Source organism: Alexandromys fortis, unplaced genomic scaffold (genome assembly GCF_014885135.2).
Source record: "Alexandromys fortis isolate MF-2015 unplaced genomic scaffold, M_Fortis_MF-2015_v1.1 scaffold_5, whole genome shotgun sequence".
Taxonomy (NCBI): domain Eukaryota; kingdom Metazoa; phylum Chordata; class Mammalia; order Rodentia; family Cricetidae; genus Alexandromys; species Alexandromys fortis.
In genome coordinates this window covers 18,179,344-18,199,978 of record NW_026067924.1, presented here as the reverse complement: position 1 = coordinate 18,199,978, position 20,635 = coordinate 18,179,344, and the positions used below count along the sequence as shown (strand labels likewise).

Sequence of the window (20,635 nt, the reverse complement as noted above, 5' to 3'; positions counted from 1 at the left end):
TGCTCTACCAAAGGTCCTGAGTTCAATTCCCAGCAACCACATGGTGGCTCACAACCATCTGTAATGGGGTCTGGTGCCCTCTTCTGGCCAGCAGGCATACACACAGACAGAACATTGTATACATAATAAATAAATAAATATTTTAAAAAAAAGATTCACTGTGAGACTGGCTATCAGGACAGTATGATATTGACGCAAGGAAGACAGGCAGGTAGGCCAACAGAAATATAACCAATTTAAATGTTCAGGAAAGAAGTCATGAGCGTGCCTACTGATACAAATGAAACTGATTCTGGAGGATAGGTAGACTGTCAGTTTAGGGATTTAGGTATCTACAACTTCCAATGTAGACAAATGTTACCCATATTTGATAGGAAGTACGTGGAAGCCTAAACAGGGAACTCTAGCCCGTGACAATTAAGGATCTATTTGCTACTGTTCACGAATAGCTTAACAGGTTTTCCTTATGTTCATCATTTCTCTGGTTCTTTTATTGGGCACACTATCCTAAGAAAACATTTGGAAGGCCTTAGCTTTTACAAAATTAGCAGCTTAAGTTTACACGCTTGTTTTTAGATTGGCTGCGTTTTGCTGGAATGAAGGTTTCATCTACAAGTTGATGAGAAACATTTATTTGAATCATCCCAGCACACATGGTTTGTCAGCTGGGAGGGTGGCTGTCGACTAGCACGTGCAGTTTGTGGCAGTCACTACTGCAAAATTTTTAGCCTAACGCACACGCACGACGCGCACGCACACACACATACACACACTAAAATATGTTCTGGAATGTACCATGTGGTTTCTTTCTATTTGTCATTCTTTTAAGGCTTGATCCTCCACTCAGCATTGATTTCAAAAGTAGAACCTGGGCTTTCGTCTTTCCTCTGTGGAGTCTGAGTCAGTCCCGCAGGAGTGGAAGTAAATATTGAAATCAGCATTCAATAAAAGCTGCTATCTCCACTTCATTCAAAGAAACTCTTTTGATTTAAAATAGAATAAAAATTTAGCATGGTATCTTTTCCTTGCAGCTGAAGATTTGTAGTTTAATTGTGAAAAAGTCTTTATGAGAACATACTATGTCACTTAGCAATTAGCCATAATGACTTCTATGTTATTTTTGGAATGTATGTATAACCATATGCTATAATGTGTATTGCGTGCATGTGTGTTGTATAGTGTACCAAATAGCACACATAGTACACTACTATGTTAACATCAAATGCATCAGGAGGACATTGTGTGATTGTTTCTATCAGTCAGTCATCTAGCTATTGCTTTAGTGAATGGGCCAATTCTGAACCAAGAACATCGTGATAGGCACATAATGCGATACAGCCTTTCTGTTCTTGTTGGTCATCAGCGTTGATGATGACTGGCAAGTTCAGAGTTTGTTATCTGCTGCCTGGGAATTTCTGCTCTTTCTCCTTAATAGCTATTCAGATTGAAGTCTTAGACAGCTCAGTTTGGAGATTCAGAAACCAGCACACTTCTCTCCATCCATCTTCTTTTCCTAGGACTTGAAGCCTGTTAGAGGAATCTGTAGAGCTCTTGAACATTTGAAGGGAGAATGATTATCTCCCTAAGGCCATTTGGAATGAGATTACAGCTGGGGAGCTGAGTCATTTTGCCTGTAGATCCCTTTAGAAGGAATATATATGGTTTTTCTGTTGTTTTTTAAAGGACCTAATGAAGACAAATGTTGAACCTCAGGCCATGGATACTCCTAGGCTCAGGTAGCTGACGGGAAAGGAAGGGTTGAGCCAGCAGTGCGTGCTTTCCTGGGCTACTCTTGTTCTTTGGTTGATTCTTCTATTGAAGTCACCAAGTCAGACATTTTGGTGCCGAGTAGAGGCTAGGATGGATTCTCCTTTGAGTGTCCGTGAACCTTTAGCACATAAGGTATAAGCCACTGCCAGATTGTTCTATGCTTTGTAATCTGAACAATACACACATTATAATGTTTTCACAGCAATACAGATACCTACCCAGCCTAGTAATAAAATAAATATTACTAATTGAATGTATTACCTGCTTTTTATATCCTGAAGCATTTTTCTCTTTTAGGGGCCGATAATGGATTTTTCTCACGACTTATTGTATTTAGGGATACTTCTACAGTTTTACTGAACCTTCCTTGGTTCTTTTCTCTCTTTTTTAAAGCCTATTTTCTACTCATTCTAGTTTTTTTGCTCTTTCCAATAATGCATTTTCTGTATGGAGTTTTTTTTTTTTTTTTTTTTTTTTTTTTTTTTTTTTTTTTTTTTTTTTTTTTTTTGCACAATCCTCTGATGCCACCTAGGGGCACCTGAGAGATCGGGGGTTCCTTGTGTTGGTCCTGCTTCTAAGAACAGGCTATATTTTACACAGTGGGGTGTGTAGTGTGTGAAACCCTGAGCTTCAGTTGCTTCTTGAAATACTTCCTTTATGTGGTGGCATTAGCCATCCCTCGTCTGCTGCTCACTGTTCTTTGTACCGTTTGAAGGGCAGGCACATTAGCTGGCTTCTCTTTTCTAAATCACTTCTGGGGTCGGGGCCGCTATCATCATAAGGACTCCCTCCTCACTTGCTTTTAATAAATGAAGAAACTGAAGCCAGGATGGGGAAATCACTTGCTATATAGAACTGGAGGCCCAACCTTTACCACGTGACTTGAGGCCACCTAACTGTTTCTTTTTTAGTGAGTGTCTTCCTCTTTATTGTCCTGTGAGAGTCACTGCCATTTTGGTGGGATCCTTTCAGCACGGTGGCTTCCAAGATGAAAGCTGCTTTTTAAAGCTGGACCGAGCAGAACAGCAGCAGGGAGGGGTGTGGAGACGAGGCTGTAGATGAGCCGTGAACCTCTTTTTTTACTGTATTAGTTGAAAATAGGGAACTTCAACCTAATTCTGTTATGGGACTTTGAAATGGAGAAATAATATGAAGTGTTATTTTGTAGATGTAAAGTCTGAACAACCAACTAAAAACCGAGTGTGGAAATTCACATTACTATACAGTGTAGTATAGAAGTCACGTGTGGCATTCTGTGATGGTTTCTTTGGTGAGATAGCTCATTGTGGCAGGAACACGGAATTGAGCACAAACTCCTTCTTGTGCCAGAAAAAGGACGAGACCAGGGCTTCACTGCCCTCCCTCTACAGGAGCATAACCCCAGTGATGTAACGAGAGCTCATTAAGTCCTATTTCTCCTGGTGACAAACTCAGACCCATGTGCACAATAAAGCATAGGTCATGACTACATTAAAATGCTTTGTAGAGTACGTGTGACATCTCCCATAAATATGGGTTCTGTAGATTGACAACATGTGATGTCTTCCACAAAGATGGGTTCTATAGACAGACAGGCTCACAATAAGAGTCCAGAGGCCTCTTCAGTACTTATATGTGAACACAAAAACTTCCATGCCTCCCACATACAGACATTCCTTAAAACCCAATGGCTAGGGGGCTGGAGAGATGGCTCAGCGGTTAAGAGCATTGCCTGCTCTTCCAAAGGTCCTGAGTTCAATTCCCAGCAACCACATGGTGGCTCACAACCATCTGTAATGAGGTCTGGTGTCCTCTTCTGGTCTGCAGACATACACGCAGACAGAATATTGTATACATAATAATTAAATAAATATTAAAAAAAAACCCAATGGCTAAAGATAAAATTCTAGCTAAGTTAAAACAAGTGAATTTACTTACATGTGTATATACATGCAAGCATAGAGAGCAGTGATTCTCAATATACTTTTTTTAAAAAAAAATTATTTATTATGTATACAATAGTCTGTGTGTATGCTTGCAGGCCAGAAGAGGGCACCAGACCTCATTACAGATGGTTGTGAGCCACCATGTGGTTGCTGGGAATTGAACCCAGGACCTTTGGAAGAGCAGGTAATGCTCTTAACCACTGAGCCATCTCTCCAGCCCCTCTCAATATTCTTAATGCTTTGACCCTAGTGACCCCCGCCATTAAATTGTTTTGCTGCTACTTCATAACTATAAATTTGCAACTGTTATAAATCCTAATGTAAATATCTGATATGTGACTCTAAAGAGGTTGAGAATCACTGGTATAGAGCACATGGATGCTGTTTTGAGATTTCTTTTGACTTATTTGCATACATGTGTTATGCTCATGTGTGGATAAGAGCCTGTGGAGGCAGAAGAGGGCTCTGGATTCCTCAGGAGCTGAAATTATACTACAGGTGGTTGTGAGTCACCCAACATGGGTGCTGGGAACTGAACTCTTGGCCCTCTTTGAGGGCGGCAGGAGTGCTTAACCCCTGAGCCATCTTTTCCTTGCCTTTGAATCCTGTCTCAAGGGCTAGTGCTGCAGGGAGCCCACCAGAGATGGCCATGCAGACAGTTTGTAGCCAGCTGCCTACACTCAGATATTTGGACCTACAAGAAACCCTGTGCATTTAGACCAAGGGGTTTTTAAAAGCAAAACCCATATCTCGTTATCTTGCTCAACAGCTGTGGGGGGCAGGATTTGCACAAACAAGCATTTTAATAGAAGCTAAGATAAGCCCCTGCTGGTGGTGGTGGGGGCTCTGGGCAAGCAAATAGCAAGAATATAAGATGGAAGAAGAGTTGCATTGTCTTGGCCTGTCACATTAGTATGCTTAACATAATTGTTCTTAAGTTTTCTTCCTGATTCCTGTGGCCCGTACATTTCCTCTTTTAATTCATCTGTCATTTGCTGAGAAGTCACTTAAGCTAACCTGAACACTTTTACCCTTCACACTCAGTCAAGTGCTCTGTCTGCATCTTGTGGTTACATAGCAATTATCCAGCTTCCCCATGAAGTAAACAGAGTCTCAGAGCAGTCAAGTGAATTGTCCAATGTGACCCAGCTCTCCAAAGTGTGTTCCGTGTGAGGTAAACCTGTGCAGTCGCTGACTCTCCTTGGTTGTTTTGAGTTTCTGTAATTACATTACATTCCCATAATGTAAATGTGAGTATTTCCTGTTAGTGTCCGGCTTCTTATCCCTATGGTCTTTGATCATTTGACTTTTCTGAGCCTTCTCATGTCTACATCTTTCCTGGTGCTCATCTTAGGGTCAGTGACTCTGATGTCTCTTGTTTTGCAGCTTTGGAGACATGTTGTCCTTCACTTTGACAGCCTTTGTGGAGCTCATGGACCACGGCATCGTGTCATGGGATACATTCTCAGTGGCGTTCATAAAGAAGGTAACGTAGTCTGTACTTTCCTCAGCGCAGCACTGTTCCTTTTCTCCGCATACACAATTCTCTGCATCGTGGGTGCTTTACAATTGCTTCCTTCAGTTCTTTATGTCGAAAGATGGAATGATTTTGGTAGTATTATATATATGGGGAACAGGGCCCCCGAATGCTGTATGAAAATTGTATTTTGATCCCCACAGAGATCATAAATGGTGAGAACCTAGAGTTAAGGAGAAATCAAAGTTCTCTGCTTCAATAAGTGTACGGTGTAGCTATAGATCTTAAGACCTAAGCACGCGACAGAGATTGGGTTAACTGGAAATGTTATGGACTTCTCAGATCTTACAGTCCCCTTTCAGGGACACACCTCCTAATCCTTTCCAAGCACTTCATCAACTGGGGACGAAGCATGCACGTATAAAAGTCTGTGGGGACCATTTTCATTCAGACCATCCTACTTGCTTGAGGGCTGTTACTGGTTTTTCCATTTGATGTTCTTCTTGGAAAACTACTTTAAATAAGGCAGGAAAGAAACTCTGGAACAGGGTGTTGGCAGTGGAAGCCCTGCAGATCCCATGTCTGCAGGATATTGCATGGTTATTTAAGGTGAGAGCTAATTGGAAGCTAAGGGACTTATTGACATACTTCTAAATATTTCCTGTGATATGTCTATGAACTCAGGTTAGAAAAGTTAAAGAGGATCACAGCATTGCCAGTTGAAGCTATTATAGATGATAAAATCAAAAGCATACTCCTGTGTCAGAAAGCATTCAGCTGGTGGTGGCAGGGGCTGTAGGCAATATATTTTGAGACTAGAACATGAATTGCCATGCCTTGTCTTCCTAGAATAAGCTCTAGAGAAACACATCTACACATGAAGGAACTGGGTTTTCTGGAATTTTATACTTAATTTTTTTTAACAGTTTCTGAATTTATAGTAGGCCTTGTTTCCCAATCCAAATGTCCTGCTCATCACGTGCCAGAGACCCTCTGGGGAGTGATGACACCCTTTGAGTGGGAGCTCCCAGAAGTCGTGTCTGCTCAGTGGCATTAGCTGTCACGGTTCTCACTGTCGTTATGGGCACCGTTGTCATTGTCATCATCATTGTCTTCTTCCTGCTTCTCCTTCTCTTCCTCCCCCTTCTTCCTCCTTTTGTGCAGCTAAACCTAGCTTCTCTTGATGAGGACTGAGGACAGTCATTTGGAGGTCGGCAGGGTCATGGTGAAGGGGAATCTCCTCCTCGGTGGCATGGCCAGAGTTCTTTCTTCTTAGCCACATCTGTGCTTCCTCACAGGCACAGAGCCAATAGGTGGTTTCCTATCTGTCCCTATCTGCTGTGCTTCCCTCCCTGGTCTTCCCAGTAGACTTCAGGGATTCTTGCTTCTATATGAGCCACCTCCAAGCCAGAGAAGCAATTATTTTTAAAAGAAAATTTTAGAAGTTGAAAAATGGAAGAAAAGTTGAAGGAACACGGTGAAACTTGATTTTAATGTATTTTCAAGCAGAATGCTCCTTGTCAGGAGTCAGCAATAACAAAGTCTTGTTTTTTAAATGATGTGAGTTAAGTGTTCACAGGCAATGGAAGTAATTGAGTTTCCTAACTAGCCAGAGAAACATTTATTTTTTTTTAAATCTTTGAAGTTGAAAAACTGAAGGAACATGGTGAAAGTTGATTTAAATGTATTTTCAAGTAAAATGCCCCTTGTCAGGAGTCAGCAATAACAAAGCTTTGTTTCTGTAAATGATGTGAGTTAAGTGTTCAGAGACAATGGAAGTAATTGAGTTTTCTAACTAGTTATGATGATTCCAGTTCCCTTTAAATTAAATTTGAAATCACATTTAAACTAAGGATGCAAAAGCTAATTGTCTTGGCATTTTAAATCAAAACTGAAGTATTTTTAGCAGCAGCGTATTTCATAAATTCTTGTTCTAATTTCCATTGCATTGCTTCTTAGATAAGAGAATTTGTAAAACAGCAGAAAACTACTTACGTTGTAGAAAGTCAACCCAAATTCAACATTGTGAGCACCTGGATTTGTGTGCGGGGACCTTTTCTAAATAGAGATATATCTCAATAAAACCTAGGTAGGAAACACACAAAGCTGCCTCTCCCTGTGCTCCACAGTGGTTTCCAATGCAAGTTCACACACCAGTGTGCAGAAACAGCTTTGCCCTGCTAACCTCCGCCTCTTTTCCTGTGACTTTGTCAGCGTGGCTCTGGGCTTTACTTTGCAAACTGCTGCAGCAGATCTCATTTTACAAAGCTCAGACACGTCTCCATCCGTACTGACGTGAATAATGTGGTTGCCTTGCAAAGACTTGGTACTTAGAGAAAGAGTGGGCAACCATCAGAAAGGAAGGAAAGAATAGAACATTCTGTGTTAGGAGTCGGTTTCCTCCTAGCCACATAAAATATCAGTGTTTTGTCTTGGAGAGAAAACCTCATACAGAAGCTCCTAGGACCTGGCTCACCTTACAGATACTTTTCATGCTGATGCAGACATTCAAGCATCTTCTTCTTTGACCCAATGAGTTTTGCCTTTTGGTACCTGGAGAGATTTTTGAGCCCCTGCAAATTTGACAGTGCAGCTTCCTGATAACTATGGATGGCTTTTTATTTTTTTTATTTATTAAAGATTTCTGTCTCTTCCCCACCGCCGTCTCCCCTTTCCCTCCCCCTCCCCCAATCAAGTCCCCTTCCCTCCTCAGCCCAAAGAGCAATCAGGGTTCTCTGCCCTGTGGGAAGTCCAAGGACCACCCACCTCCATCCAGGTCTCGTAAGGTGAGCATCCAAACTGCCTAGGCTCCCACAAAGCCAGTACGTGCAGTAGGATCAAAAACCCATTGCCATTGTTCTTGAGGTCTCAGTAGTCCTCATTGTCCGCTATGTTCAGTGAGACCGGTTTTAACCCAGGCTTTTTCAGACCCAGGCCAGCTGGCCTTGGTGAGTTCCCGATAGAACATCCCCATTCTCTCAGTGTGTGGGTGCACCCCTCGCGGTCCTGAGTTCCTTGCTCGTGCTCTCTCTCCTTCTGCTCCTGATTTGGACCTTGAGATTTCAGTCCGGTGCTCCAATGGATGGCTTTTTAAAGTTTGAATAGCATTCAAGACATTTGAAACCTAAAAAGTATTTTTGCTACCATTGGTTTACATTATTGTTGATGTCCCTTCTTAGATTGTGTGTGTGTGGTGGGCTGGTGGGGTTGTACACTCTTGTGTGAGTGTATGTGCTTGTGTGTTGTGGTGAGGTCAGAAGTCATCTTTGAGTGTTGGTCCTCTGGAGCCATTTATCTCAGACTTTTAGACAAAGACTTGAAGCTTACCAATTATGCCGGGCCAGCAAGCCTCAGGGATCCACCTGCTTCCCTCTCCCTGTGATAGATGACAGGCCCACACCATTACGCTTGACTTTTCACATGGGTCCTGGAGATCAAACATAGGGCCTTATGCTTGCGAGACAAGCACTTTACCAACTGAGCTATTGCTCCTGCAGCTCTGCCCCTTAGCTGTTTAAAAGTTACTCAAGTATTCCTCTCACTTACTGATTTGCATAAATGAGGGGCCTGAGGAAAGCTGAATGCATCTTATTACCAGCTCGTCCAGTGTCACTGCCTTCTGGATACAGACTTGCCTTCACCAGTCTGTGCCGTGCCTGCCCGAGCTGCACCACCTGCCTTGGTGAAGGCTCAGTGATACGTGGGAGACACTGAAAGGTACAGGAAGCATTGTTAATCTAGAATTTAACAGGGTGATCTCTAATCTCCTCTCGCTGTTTTCTCATCTGTAGTCTACAAACTGGGCACTGAGGATGTTTGTACGTTCCCTAAGGAGTTTGTCTCTAGCTTCCTGGAAGAAGACAGTCATTGCATTTGCTTAGATCACTCCCTTCTGAAAGTATTGAGCCATTTCAAAGTCTGGCTACAGCCCCTGCTAGATAACAACAAAGGGAAGAGGCCAGTTTTAAAGCTTTGGCTGATGTTTCCGTCAGCTCTGTGTGAGTACTCTGATAAACTGGGCACACACTTCCTACCAGGCCTGTTCCCAACTCTGTGCTTATGTAAAATGCTCTTTAGGTGAAATGTTTTAGGGTTCCACAAATGGTTGTTACTCTGTGTCAAAGGAGAGGTGATCTCATAGAAAAGAATTATAAAGAGTATAAATGAAGGTGAACAGTTAGTTTCTAGATGAGAAATACGGAGGCATGGCACCTAAAAATGAAGTGTGGGTGACAAAGCTAATGCCTTAAATGAAAGCAAAGATCATAGGTGACCCCACTCTGTCCCGTTGTGTGAGGAGAGAATTAACGTTCTGCAAAGAATTGAAAATCTATTTTAAGAAGGTATACTTCATCTTAGAAAACATTTGAGAGTACCAATGGAATATTTTGAGGAAGTAATTATTGTCAGAGGCTGTTTATGGAAGTAAGTGGTAAATTTCCATTTAGTGAAAAAGTTGGCCAGGCTCTAGAGAGATGGCTGAGCAGTTAAGAGACTGGGTGCTCTTCTACAGGACTTGGGTTCAGTTCCCAGGACCCATGCTGCTGCTCACAACCAGGAGATCTGACTCCCTGCCTGGCCTCTGTGGGCACCAGGTACATAGTGGTGCATAGACATGAACACTGTGAGGGCAGCTGGGCTTTTGTCAGAAGCACTGGACTTGCAGGAAGGGAGATGGTGTGCACATGGTGGATTTTGTAGATTGTAACAGATGTGAGAATTGCGGCAAGAGCATGCCAGGGACAGTAAACACGTTCGAGCGAGAGGAACTGAGATGGTCTTTTAAGGATCTTAAAATCCCCGCACACTTCCTGCAGTTCATGCTATAAAAACAGTGTGTGGCGTGTTAAACCTCATGGCGCTCAACTGCTTCCTTACTTCCTGTTGCCACATGGATCTGGCGGGAGAGTCAGCTAAGACCCCATCCCTGCCTCACCCCTGGCCCTCACGTGGAAACCATGGCACGGCAGCCGGAAACTGCCAGGGCACCTTTGTATGGAAGTTCAGGGTTGGAAGGGTTCGAGGGGAAAGGGGTATATAGGGCACGGCACAAAGGGAGAAACTGGTGTTGACAGAGGGAGCCCAGAGTCGACTGTCATAGAACTAAGCCAGGCAGCTTTGAAGCCATCCTTGTGTTGATGTCATTAACAGTCTTTAGTAGGAGCTGTCAACAGACAGCAATAACTTTTAATGAGGTCTTCAAAATAAAACCTTTATGGTGCTCATGTGTTAGGATTGCTATGAGCCGTTATTCTAACCCTGTGCTCTGTTTCCCTCTTATATTGTGATTTATTGTATTTAGGTTTTTGCTGACTAATTTCTTAGAGACTGTGTTTTACATACTAGACTATTATCCTAGCACTGCTAATTTCAGTGACTTCTGTTTGCTGCATCTAGCATGATTCAAGAGAAAGGTTTAATTTAGCCACAGGAAATTGAAAGCATAGGAATATAATTATTATTTTTTATTTAAGAATGGCCAGAAGAGTGGGCAGGTGCAGAACTTTACCTGTGAAATTATATTGGCAAGTATGATTTGTGTGAGCACCGTAAGAACATAGCAGGAACACAGTAAGAACATAAAAGTCATGGGTCTGGATTATGTGGATAAAGGAGCAATTTAGGACATGGGGAAGAGTGGCCATCGGCAAAGTTGAGATTGCACTTTTAGACAAGAGACCTCATCATGTGTCTGTTTTTGAAAGCGGAACATCAGAATATCAATTCTGGTAGGATGGTCCTTAGAAGAGGCAGTCAGTCATTGCTAAGTCCTAAAAAAAATGCTGCATTTTGCGATGACTCATGGATATTGTTAGTTCCACATATTTCTTGGTCTTTTGCAGTAGGTTGCATCCGCAGGGCCTTGTTCTTCACCGAGCTCCCTGATTCCTGTAGTTGCTCCCTTCTAGACTTCTTTGTTTGGCTTACCACCCATGCACGGGCAGTCATTTGTGCCCTAATTTTGTTTTTCAGATAGCAAGCTTTGTGAACAAATCTGCCATAGACATCTCAATCCTGCAGAGGTCCTTGGCCATTTTGGAGTCAATGGTTCTCAACAGCCATGATCTCTACCAGAAGGTAGCCCAGGAGATCACCATCGGCCAACTTATTCCTCATCTTCAGGGGTAAGCACGCTAGGCACTCTTGTGCCGTGTTTCTGGAGGACAATCACTCGGATGGCTTGATAAACACTGTGTGCTGGTTTAGTTACATGCACAAAAAGCTTTGGTTTGGTACCAAACCAGGTGCTCCTCTTATCGTCATCACACTGCAATGGCACAGTGACTCTGTGCTCCACATCTGCGTCCCCAGTGCCTAGACCGTAGGACACACTCAGCTCTGGTGAATTTTGAGAGACATCGATTGAGTTGTCCTTCTTAGAAGACGTACTAGGACCATTTCTTGTTTAGGGTCTCAACAGTCTGCCCTACCTATAGAATATTTTCTGTTGCACAGGGACTATTTTTATAATTACTTTGACATTTTAAGTAGGATTTTCTTTTAGATTTAATTTTTAAAATACGTTCTTTGAGAATTTCATACAGTGTGTTTGGATTATATTCATTCTCCTCCCCCAGCTCCTCCCAGGTCTTCTCCACTTGCTATCCATCCCACTTCATGGTCTGTCTCTCCTAGTCTAGATCTGCTTTCCCCTTCCCTTCATGATCTCTCTCTACTTCCCTGGCTTCTGTAGTTACTCCAGATTAATATGTTTTGAAACCTAATGATTTGGAGCTAGGATCCATATATGAGAAAGCACATGAGGCGTTTGTCCTTTTGAGTCCAGGTCACCATAACTGAGATATTTAAAGGGAGGCTTCTTTCACCAATAAAATGATGAATGAGTAAAACACATGGATTTCATTGCTTAAAAGCCTAATTAGGATGTGGAAGTTAGACAATTACCCTCAAGTCCTGCAATCTTTGGGGCTTTCTACTTTCTGGTAAACTAGAAGGGTGTCTCTAAAGAGAACCCTGAGGGGTATTCTGTTGTGTGATGTGGCTTGTTGTATTTAAATACTGGTCACTTCTGGTGCAAGAAAACATTGTAAGCCAACTCACACAAGAAGGGAGTTAGGAGGTCATGAAGATGCCTTGTAGAGGCCGGAAATGATTTAAGGAGATGTGTTTTAGGAAATTCTTAGACCGGCATCAAGGGGACCTGGCTCCCAAGGACTCTCACCTCTGTTATCTCCGAGGTTCTAGCGTTTTGGCTTATTCTTAAGAATTAACCTAACCGGACCATGGGGTATGGTGATCTAAGAGCAATGTAAGGATCAGTCCAGCAGTTCTCTACACACTGAAGATGCTGACATACGTTTATAGCATAACCTACAAAAGTACAGTAGATGTTAATTTATTTGGAAGTATGGGGATGAGCAGAATTTCAAACTTAAGTCAGAGACGCTGTGACTGTCCCCTGAGACTCAGCTCACTCCCCAGAAGGACAGTTCTGTATGCATTCTCCCTGAAAATGACACTGCTTCGCTGTCTCTGAGTGTGAACATTGTTGACTTCACTGTTCGAAATTTTATTTCTGAATCTCAGGGCCACAAATGTTCATTTGCAGTGCAGTTCACTACAAAAAAAAGGAGCCTGTTGTTCACCAAGTGCTATGCTAAGGATGGAGGTGCAGTTTCTAATTTTGTCTTCTGTACAGCAACCCTGGGAAATAGCATCTTCCCTAAGTGCAGCTCCGAGGCTCGTGGTTTCTGTCTTGAGCCCTTATTTCCTGCTGCCACTTGGCTTCCCCCAGATCTTTGCTTCCTTTGGAATTTCTGCTCTCTTTCCAGTAAAAAAGCAAATTTTTACAACAAAAATTGCCAACACTTATTGCTATTACGAGGATTCTGTTTGCCAACGACTTTATAGGCTATATAACATTACCATGGGAACAAAGCTGTTTCCTTTTAGATAAGCCCAGGAATGTTGAGACATCTACAGCTGCTCCCTCACGTGTATCAGGCATTGAACAGAAAATTACACACACACACACACACACACACACACACACCTACCTTACAATGTCTGGTACTTGATAAAGAAAGCAGAGTCAGGCAACTAGCCTCATGAACGGTCTCCTTTGATCACCTAGTAGAATAGTAGCTGAGTATCTGCTCTGTCCAGCCCAGGCATGCTGGGAATGCATTGCCAGTGCTGCCCACATTTTCTAGGTGCCACCTTTCTCATTGGTGAAGGACTGCGGCGATTGTGTGTGATACTGATTTTTCCCATGGGCTGACTCAGGGCTAGCCTCTTCTCATTTCCTGTCTTGTTTGGCTTGTTCCAGGACAGATCAAGAAATCCAGACTTACACTATTGCTGTAATCAACGCGCTTTTCCTGAAGGCCCCTGACGAGAGGAGGCAGGTGAGTGACAGTTCTCTAGTCCCCAGGCTGTGATGAGGATTGGGGCTGGGAACTCTCCTTGAAGACATGATTTCTTCTTCCTCTCTCTCTGTAAGCTGTCTGAAGGTGGGTGCTACAGAGCAGCCATATGCTATGCAGGTTGGCCAGGACACGGGAGGAGAAAGTAGCTGAAGATGCATAAATGCTTGGCTGGGGAGGAACACTAGGAGTGTGGCAGCAAGAAAGTCTTTTCCTGTGAAGTGTATAGGCTGGGAGCATGAAGACGGAGAAGCATTGCTGCTCTGGTAGAGTCAGATGTGGAAGCCCCTGGCATCTGTCATTATCATTGGATGGTCACTGGGGTTCCCATTTGCTTGTGGGTGCTTTACTTGGCCCAAGTCATGGGTAGAGAAGCAGGTGAGAATGAGAAGGGACTCCTAGATTGCTCACTGGCTGAGATTACCACTTTCAAATGTCAGGGAACTAACGCTCTGCTTGGTGATGTGCTTCTCCTGGCTTGTGAATGTGGCTCGGAGACTATTAAAAGGAGGAACCCTTCAACTATACCCATTTTAAACTAATAATTTGATGCTTTTCTTGGTCTATAGTTTCTGTTTCTTAAATGAAGAAAGGACCATTGCTGAGGCAGATTGTTGAAATAGGAGCGGCGGGGCTGCGTCCCCAGCACCCCAGCCGCCTGCTAGCTTATGCCCGAAATAACAACACACGAACTATATTCATTTAAAGACTGCTTGGCCCATTTCTATCTAGCCTCTTCTCAGCTAACTCTCACACCTGGACTAGCCCATTTCTAATAATTGTTTGTAAGCACCCCAAGGTGCGCTTACCGGGAAGATTCTAGCCTACGTCCATCCTGGGTCGAAGCTTCATCGCGTGTGCCTCAGAACGCAGAGCGCAGAGCTATCGCGTCTACCCAGGAGAGCTGAGCATGGCGTCTCTGCTCCAGAGAGCAGAGCTGTCGGGTCTGTCTGAGGAGTCTTACCTCACTTCCTCTTCCTCCTGTTTACTCCTCCCACCTATGTTTTAACCTATCAGGGCAAGCAGTTTCTTTATTTAATTAACCAGTGAAATCAACAGATTGATATATGACACTCCCACATCAGCAGATTTGGGGAAAGTGGCATTTTTGCCGTCTTGGATTCTAGCTCAGACTCCAGAGCGCTTTTCTGTTTAGTGGTCTGTGCAGCACGTGTTGTCTTGACCAAAGTTCTCTTCTTTGAAGGCCTGGGTGGAAGGATGCCTCTTCGTATCTCTAGAAAGGCCGTCAAGAGTTCCACAGCACTGCCAAGATCTTGTTTCAGGAAGATAGAAAGGCAACGTGCTCCTGAATTTATTTTATGGTTTTTTTTTTTTTTTTTTTTTGTTTCCTAGGGTTTTAACCTGTAGCCTGTAAATGTGATAGATTCTGACTTAACTTGAAGGTGAACTTGGCAGGTTGAAGTGGAGTTGTGGGTGGGGTGCACTTTTGTTTGCTGAACTCATGATAAGTCCCAGGCAGCCTGGGAAGAAGGTATATCACCGACCATGCATTAGAGGAACATTGTCCCTTCGCCATACAATCAAGGACTTCCAACAAAACCACATGGTTCCTGAGTTACAAACTTGCATTCTGGGCGGAACTCTTAGAAGTTTATGGAACTTTTAGGTCAGGGTAAACAAAAGTGAAAGTGTATGGATCTTTGGAGTTGGACTTGAGTAAAATGAATATACCTTATGTTTTTTTGTATCCTATGCTGAACACCATTGTCACCTTATTGAATTGAATTCTCTGATCTTGGGCAAATAAGAAATCAGATATCAATCTGTTCTGATTTCAGGTCATTGATAATAATGGAAATAAAAACAAATAATGGAAATAAAAACAAATTAGGTATGGATTATGTGAATCACTTTTTGAAATTATTCAAATGGGAATCACACACATTTTTTTTACCAAGCATTGTTATGATAGTAACAAACCATCACAAAATATTGATTAATAACCTTAAGTCATTTAATAAACCAATCAATGTACAGTATAATCCAGCAGAAATCTGCAGACTATTATATAACTTGCTAGTATTTGAAATAAGTTAGCAATAAGGTCTTTACTTTCTATGCAAAGTTAATGTTGACTCTATAAGTCACTGAATTTAAGACTTGCTCATCAGAACAGGGGAAGTATGGCTTTTAAATGTAAAAAAATACCTGAGTAAGTTAGGAGAGCAAACCTAGAAGGTCAAGACCCAGGTTCATGATGACCCTACTTTTGGTTGCTCAGTGGAGGCCTGTAAAATGGGAATTACTCTAACTGCTTACCTGGGTTGCCGTGGATTGTATCGACAGCTGAGGGAGAACACCTTTATCTGAACTTGACCTTAGATGCACAATAGCATTTGAGCTGGTCTAAAGTGATATTGGTAGTGTTTCTGGTATCATTTTTGCATTAAGGGAAGAGCATGTTATTTCCAATTTACAAATGAGGAAACTGAGGCTCCAAGGGAGGAAAGACCCTGACCAGTGACCGGTGGTCACCACAGTGGTGAGAGCCAGAGCTGGGAGCCCCGCCTCCTACTCGCTTTTAAAAGCGAAGAAACGGGAATCTCCTACAGTAGAGGCTTCCCAGACATCACGAGGAAATGAGGTCTGCTTTCTCATTCCAATTAAACTATTAGCTAAGTGTTTGTGCTTTCAATTTTTACAGAATACTCCCTTTAAAAAATCGATGATTAAGCCTAGGGCATTGGATCAATTCTGCTACAGTCAACATCTTTCCTTTGATGCCTCTTTCCTGCTTGGGGGCCAGACATGGTCAGAGCACTCCATTATCAGGATTTTTTTTATTTTATTTTCTAAATGTATGCAATGAATTTGGAATAACTAAGCTTTGGTGTCTTCCTTGGGGTAGTGGTTGTGCTGTCCCTCCCCTTGGGGAATCCTTTCTTTTCTTTCCTTCCTTCCTTCCTTCCTTCCTTCCTTCCTTCCTTCCTTCCTTCCTTCCTTCCTTCCTTTTTTTTTTTGTTGTTGTTGAATTTTTTGAGACAGCGTTTACAGTCCTGACTGTCCTCGAACTCAATGAGATCCGCCTGCTTCTGCCTCCCAAATGCTGGGATTAAAGACATGTGCCACCACCGCCCCATGGGGAATCCTTTCTTGCTGCTCAGATGAAGGGAATTTCTGCTTTGGTTTTGTCTGGGAAGGCGTGACTGCTTGCTGGGCAGGTGGATCTTTTTCTTTGCTTGCTGTTTTAATGGAAGACGTGTTGAGAAGTTGCTTTTCAAATTTTTCTACAAATACATAATGTTTTTATAAGAATTATTTGAAAATGTCTTTTATGTAACACATTCAGAAAAGGCAAATTCAAACTGCAGAAGGCTGAAAGGTCCCAGGGTGGCCCCCTGCAGCTCTCACTGCTGAGACCCATTCCTGGCACTAATACCTCTTTATTCTTCCTTTATTTCTTCCACTTGTATGTTTTTCCCGCCAGAGTTAGCCATTTCTATTTACAAAACTACTTTTAAAACCAACAAAGATATGTGTGGCCCGATTCCCATGTCAGTATACTTGTATATTTCCCTGTGTATACTTGTATCATTTAAGGCTTTAATATGTTCCCTGCAAGCTCTCATCATTATTCAAACAGTTCACTAATATTAGACATATATCCATGAGGAGATCAAGTATACTTTTGTTTCCTCTCTGATCTAGCTCCTATTCTTAAGGAGAATTGTATAAAATACTTTTGATCTTTGATCAAACCTTTTTTCTGTCTGTTCATTGTTAAACATCAACCCTTGGGTTTGGAATAGAAAGAATGAGGCATCCTCTGCATCCTTGAGGTGCCCCAATCAGAAGAATTGTGTAAACAAATACGCAGATGATGAAACTGTCTTATTTCTTCTAATTCACTTTTATATTGTGTGAAATAATGAGCTACTTTTTCGTTTCCCATTTTTGTTGGTCTGATTATTGAATGGTACTTTGATTTTATAAATAATTTTATGAAGTTTTAAAAAAATTAAAAGAGCTGTGGGATCCTTTGATTCTTCTATTTGTTATCTGGAGCAAGAGAAGGAATATGACATAGAAGAAGCCAGTGGGCCCTGTGTTTATGTGGAAAGAGAATACCGCTTTCTCCAGTGTGGAGGGTGGGTCTATTGGGTTGCCACTCAGATTGTTTCTGGAGGTGTACATGGTCCTCATTTTTGGTTTTAAGAGTGCAGAAGAGGACCTCGGACTGGTCACTTAGGCTGTTCTGAGAGTATCTCCACCCTTTCCAGTGCAGAGGGCCCGCAGGGCCTGACACCCTAGCTGCCCCCTTCTAATGGAGCGCGCTCTGAACTTCCATCCCCTCTTCTCTCCTGCTTGCGTTCCTCTCTGTGGTGGTGATGGCGCTGTTAGGTTGATGTAGAGAGCAATGTTGACATCCTTGATTGTCCTCTGACTGTAAGTCACCATGTTTCCTTTGTCAACCTAGATAAATGGACCCTGCTCTCCCGTTCTGCTCCTGCCCTCCTTGCCTGTATGACCCCTGTTAGCTTCTCTCCCCATGCTCTTGATTCTCCCAGCTTTCTGCAAATTTAATTTAATCTTGGTAGAATTTATAGTTTTGCTTTGTAGTGGTAGTTTGGTGCATCTCTACTTAGGGAGAATTGCAATGCCAACAATACTCCCCAGCAACCACAAAAAAAGAATATTTGGGTGTCTTCCTGAATATAAGCAGTATTTTCATATTCTCTGAAAGTTTCAAAGCCGGTTTTTACTAATTTTCCCTGAGTACTTGCTGGCCAGTATTCCTAAAGATAATCTTTGAATCAGGCCTCTTCCAGATTACGTCCTGTGTCTATGATAGACACCAGGACCAAAAAAGCATCTTGGGGAAGAAGGGATTTATTTCAGCTTACAAGTCACAGTGAGGGAGGCCAGGGTAGGAACTCCAGCAGGAACCATGTGGGCGTTCTTCTCGCTGGTTTGCACCCAAGCCCTTGATCAGCAAGCTTAAGCATTCCAGCCCCAACTCCCTGGGGATAGCTCTAGCCACATAGTTAGCAATCAAGAAAATGCCCCACAGACTTGCCCGCAGGTAAATCTGGTCCAAACACTTATTCAGTTAAAGTTCTGGTTTTCTAGGTGTGTCAGGATGAAAACTAGGATTAGCCATTACAAGTCCAAATTCTCCGAACCAGTGCAATGGAACCCTCAGAATGCTAAGTGCAAAGTAGAGAAGCTAGGCTGAGCCAGCTGAATGCCTCTGTCTAGTTGTTATCCTTCCATCATTCAGACCCAGATCCCTGGTATAGCTTCCTCCAAGTCTAGGGTCTGGGGTCCTCATTCTCATTTTGCACAAATTACGATGAACTGGCTTTCAACATTTGACTTTTACTTTCCATTTTTTTTGGTTGGTCTGTTTATTTATTCTTTTCTAAGTAAATTTACAAAGTTAAAATGTACTGATAGGACCTGTGGGAGACAGAGACAGCCTCACGGGGGCAAACTATTTCTGTCCTTTGGAGTGTTTGAGTTTTTAATTCTTTTCTAGAAAAAAAAAACAAACAGAAATTAAAAAAAAATTACTTTTCTTTTGGACCTGGATTTTATAATCCAAGTGGAATGTACAAAAATTGATTTAAATGGATTATTTCCTAAGAAATACTGCTGATATACAGTGAAGAAGCACGCCCAGGATGAGGTCATTCCTGCTGTATGGAAGGGAGCCTTTCTAACCGAAGCCTTCTGTGGCCGTGTTTTTCCTTCACAGGAGATGGCTAATATCTTGGCTCAGAAGCAGCTGCGCTACATCATTTTAACAGTGAGTACCTATGTGTGCCAAAGCCACTGTGCCGGGGAGAGATGACCTGGCGTTTGTGGGTTGTTCTGGGATTTGCCACTGGAGTTCATCAATAGGACCAGGCAGGGAGGGGGAGGGTGTTTTAGAATTGCCACAGACAGTAACCTGCTGCAGCAGCTGCCTTTGTTGCTGGAGGGCAGAGTCATCCTGCTGGAGGAAGTCAAGCAGGGCATCAGCTTGACTGCTGGTCCCTGGGCTTAGTTTTGCAGGAAAAGGAAATCGGGGACGCCTCGGCTCAACCAATCCACCAGTATGAGCTTGTTCTGGTTTTGATGAGGAAGCTAGTTGGAAGGATGGAAGGTCCTGAGAGAAGATCCTTAAACCTCAGCAGAAAAGAAGCTCTCATTGTTAACCTTGTAAATGTTTAGAGATGAACCAAACAGAGAGGGTTCTTTATTACCTCCCTACTGGTTATTGGGGGGAAGCAAGTTTAATGTTTATCAAACTACCAAACAGCAACAACCCAATCTGATGTTATAACTCTGGAGCTCAGCAAGCTTACACACACGCGCGCGCGCACACACACACACACACACACACACACACACACACACACACGTGTGTTGCCATTGTTCAGGTACATTGCTGCAGTAAGGAGAAGAAAACAGATTAAAAGGCCACTGCCACCATAGAAAACTGGTGACAAAAGTTTCACTGAAGGAGTGGCATGTCTTACAAGAAGGGGTGTGCTGTACCATGGGAGCCACACAAGAAGGAGGACCCAGGGTACAAGACAGACACAGGAAAATGTGGGCCAGAGCCTGTACCATGATTTCCTAGGGAAGGGATGCTTCAAGGAACACATTCCAGCAAAGTGGCTATTCAGGTTCAGGATTGGCTAGCTTGGTGGTTGCAGTGGGCTGTGGAGTTCGTGGGTTGTGTCTAGTCCCAGGGTACTGGACTCTGGGTGTTCAGGACACTAGAGGGTAGCCTTAGCCATCTTCGTTTGCACAGCAAAGTTTTCTTCCTGTGGCATGGGGTTTGGGTGAAGGTTCTTCTGGGTAAGGAAGAAGTCAGGTGTCAGAACTTCAGAATCACGACAAGAGTTAACTTTGTGTTCTAAAGCCTTTCTCTACTAATTCTTAAAAATCTGATTTGTCAACCACGTCTCTAGCATGTCATCCGAGCGCAGCGGGCCATCAACAACGAGATGGCACACCAGTTGTATGTGCTCCAAGTGCTGACCTTTAACCTTCTGGAAGACAGGATGATGACCAAGATGGACCCCCAGGACCAGGTGAGTGGGGGCTCCCCACAAGTGAAAGCA

At 42.9% G+C, this 20,635-nt stretch overlaps 1 protein-coding gene across 3 annotated transcripts in view; it reads left to right on the top strand.

Annotated features, from left to right (window-relative positions):
- Elmo1 (engulfment and cell motility 1) overlaps positions 1 to 20,635 on the top strand; it is a 513,908-nt gene that overhangs the window by 177,309 nt on the left and 315,964 nt on the right. For all 3 annotated transcript variants that reach the window (XM_050142466.1, XM_050142465.1, XM_050142467.1), the window contains exons 8-12: positions 5,082 to 5,181; positions 11,146 to 11,297; positions 13,463 to 13,541; positions 19,279 to 19,329; positions 20,483 to 20,605. In XM_050142466.1, the coding sequence (XP_049998423.1) occupies positions 5,082 to 5,181; positions 11,146 to 11,297; positions 13,463 to 13,541; positions 19,279 to 19,329; positions 20,483 to 20,605 (505 nt within the window). The remainder of the gene's footprint in view (positions 1 to 5,081; positions 5,182 to 11,145; positions 11,298 to 13,462; positions 13,542 to 19,278; positions 19,330 to 20,482; positions 20,606 to 20,635) is intronic.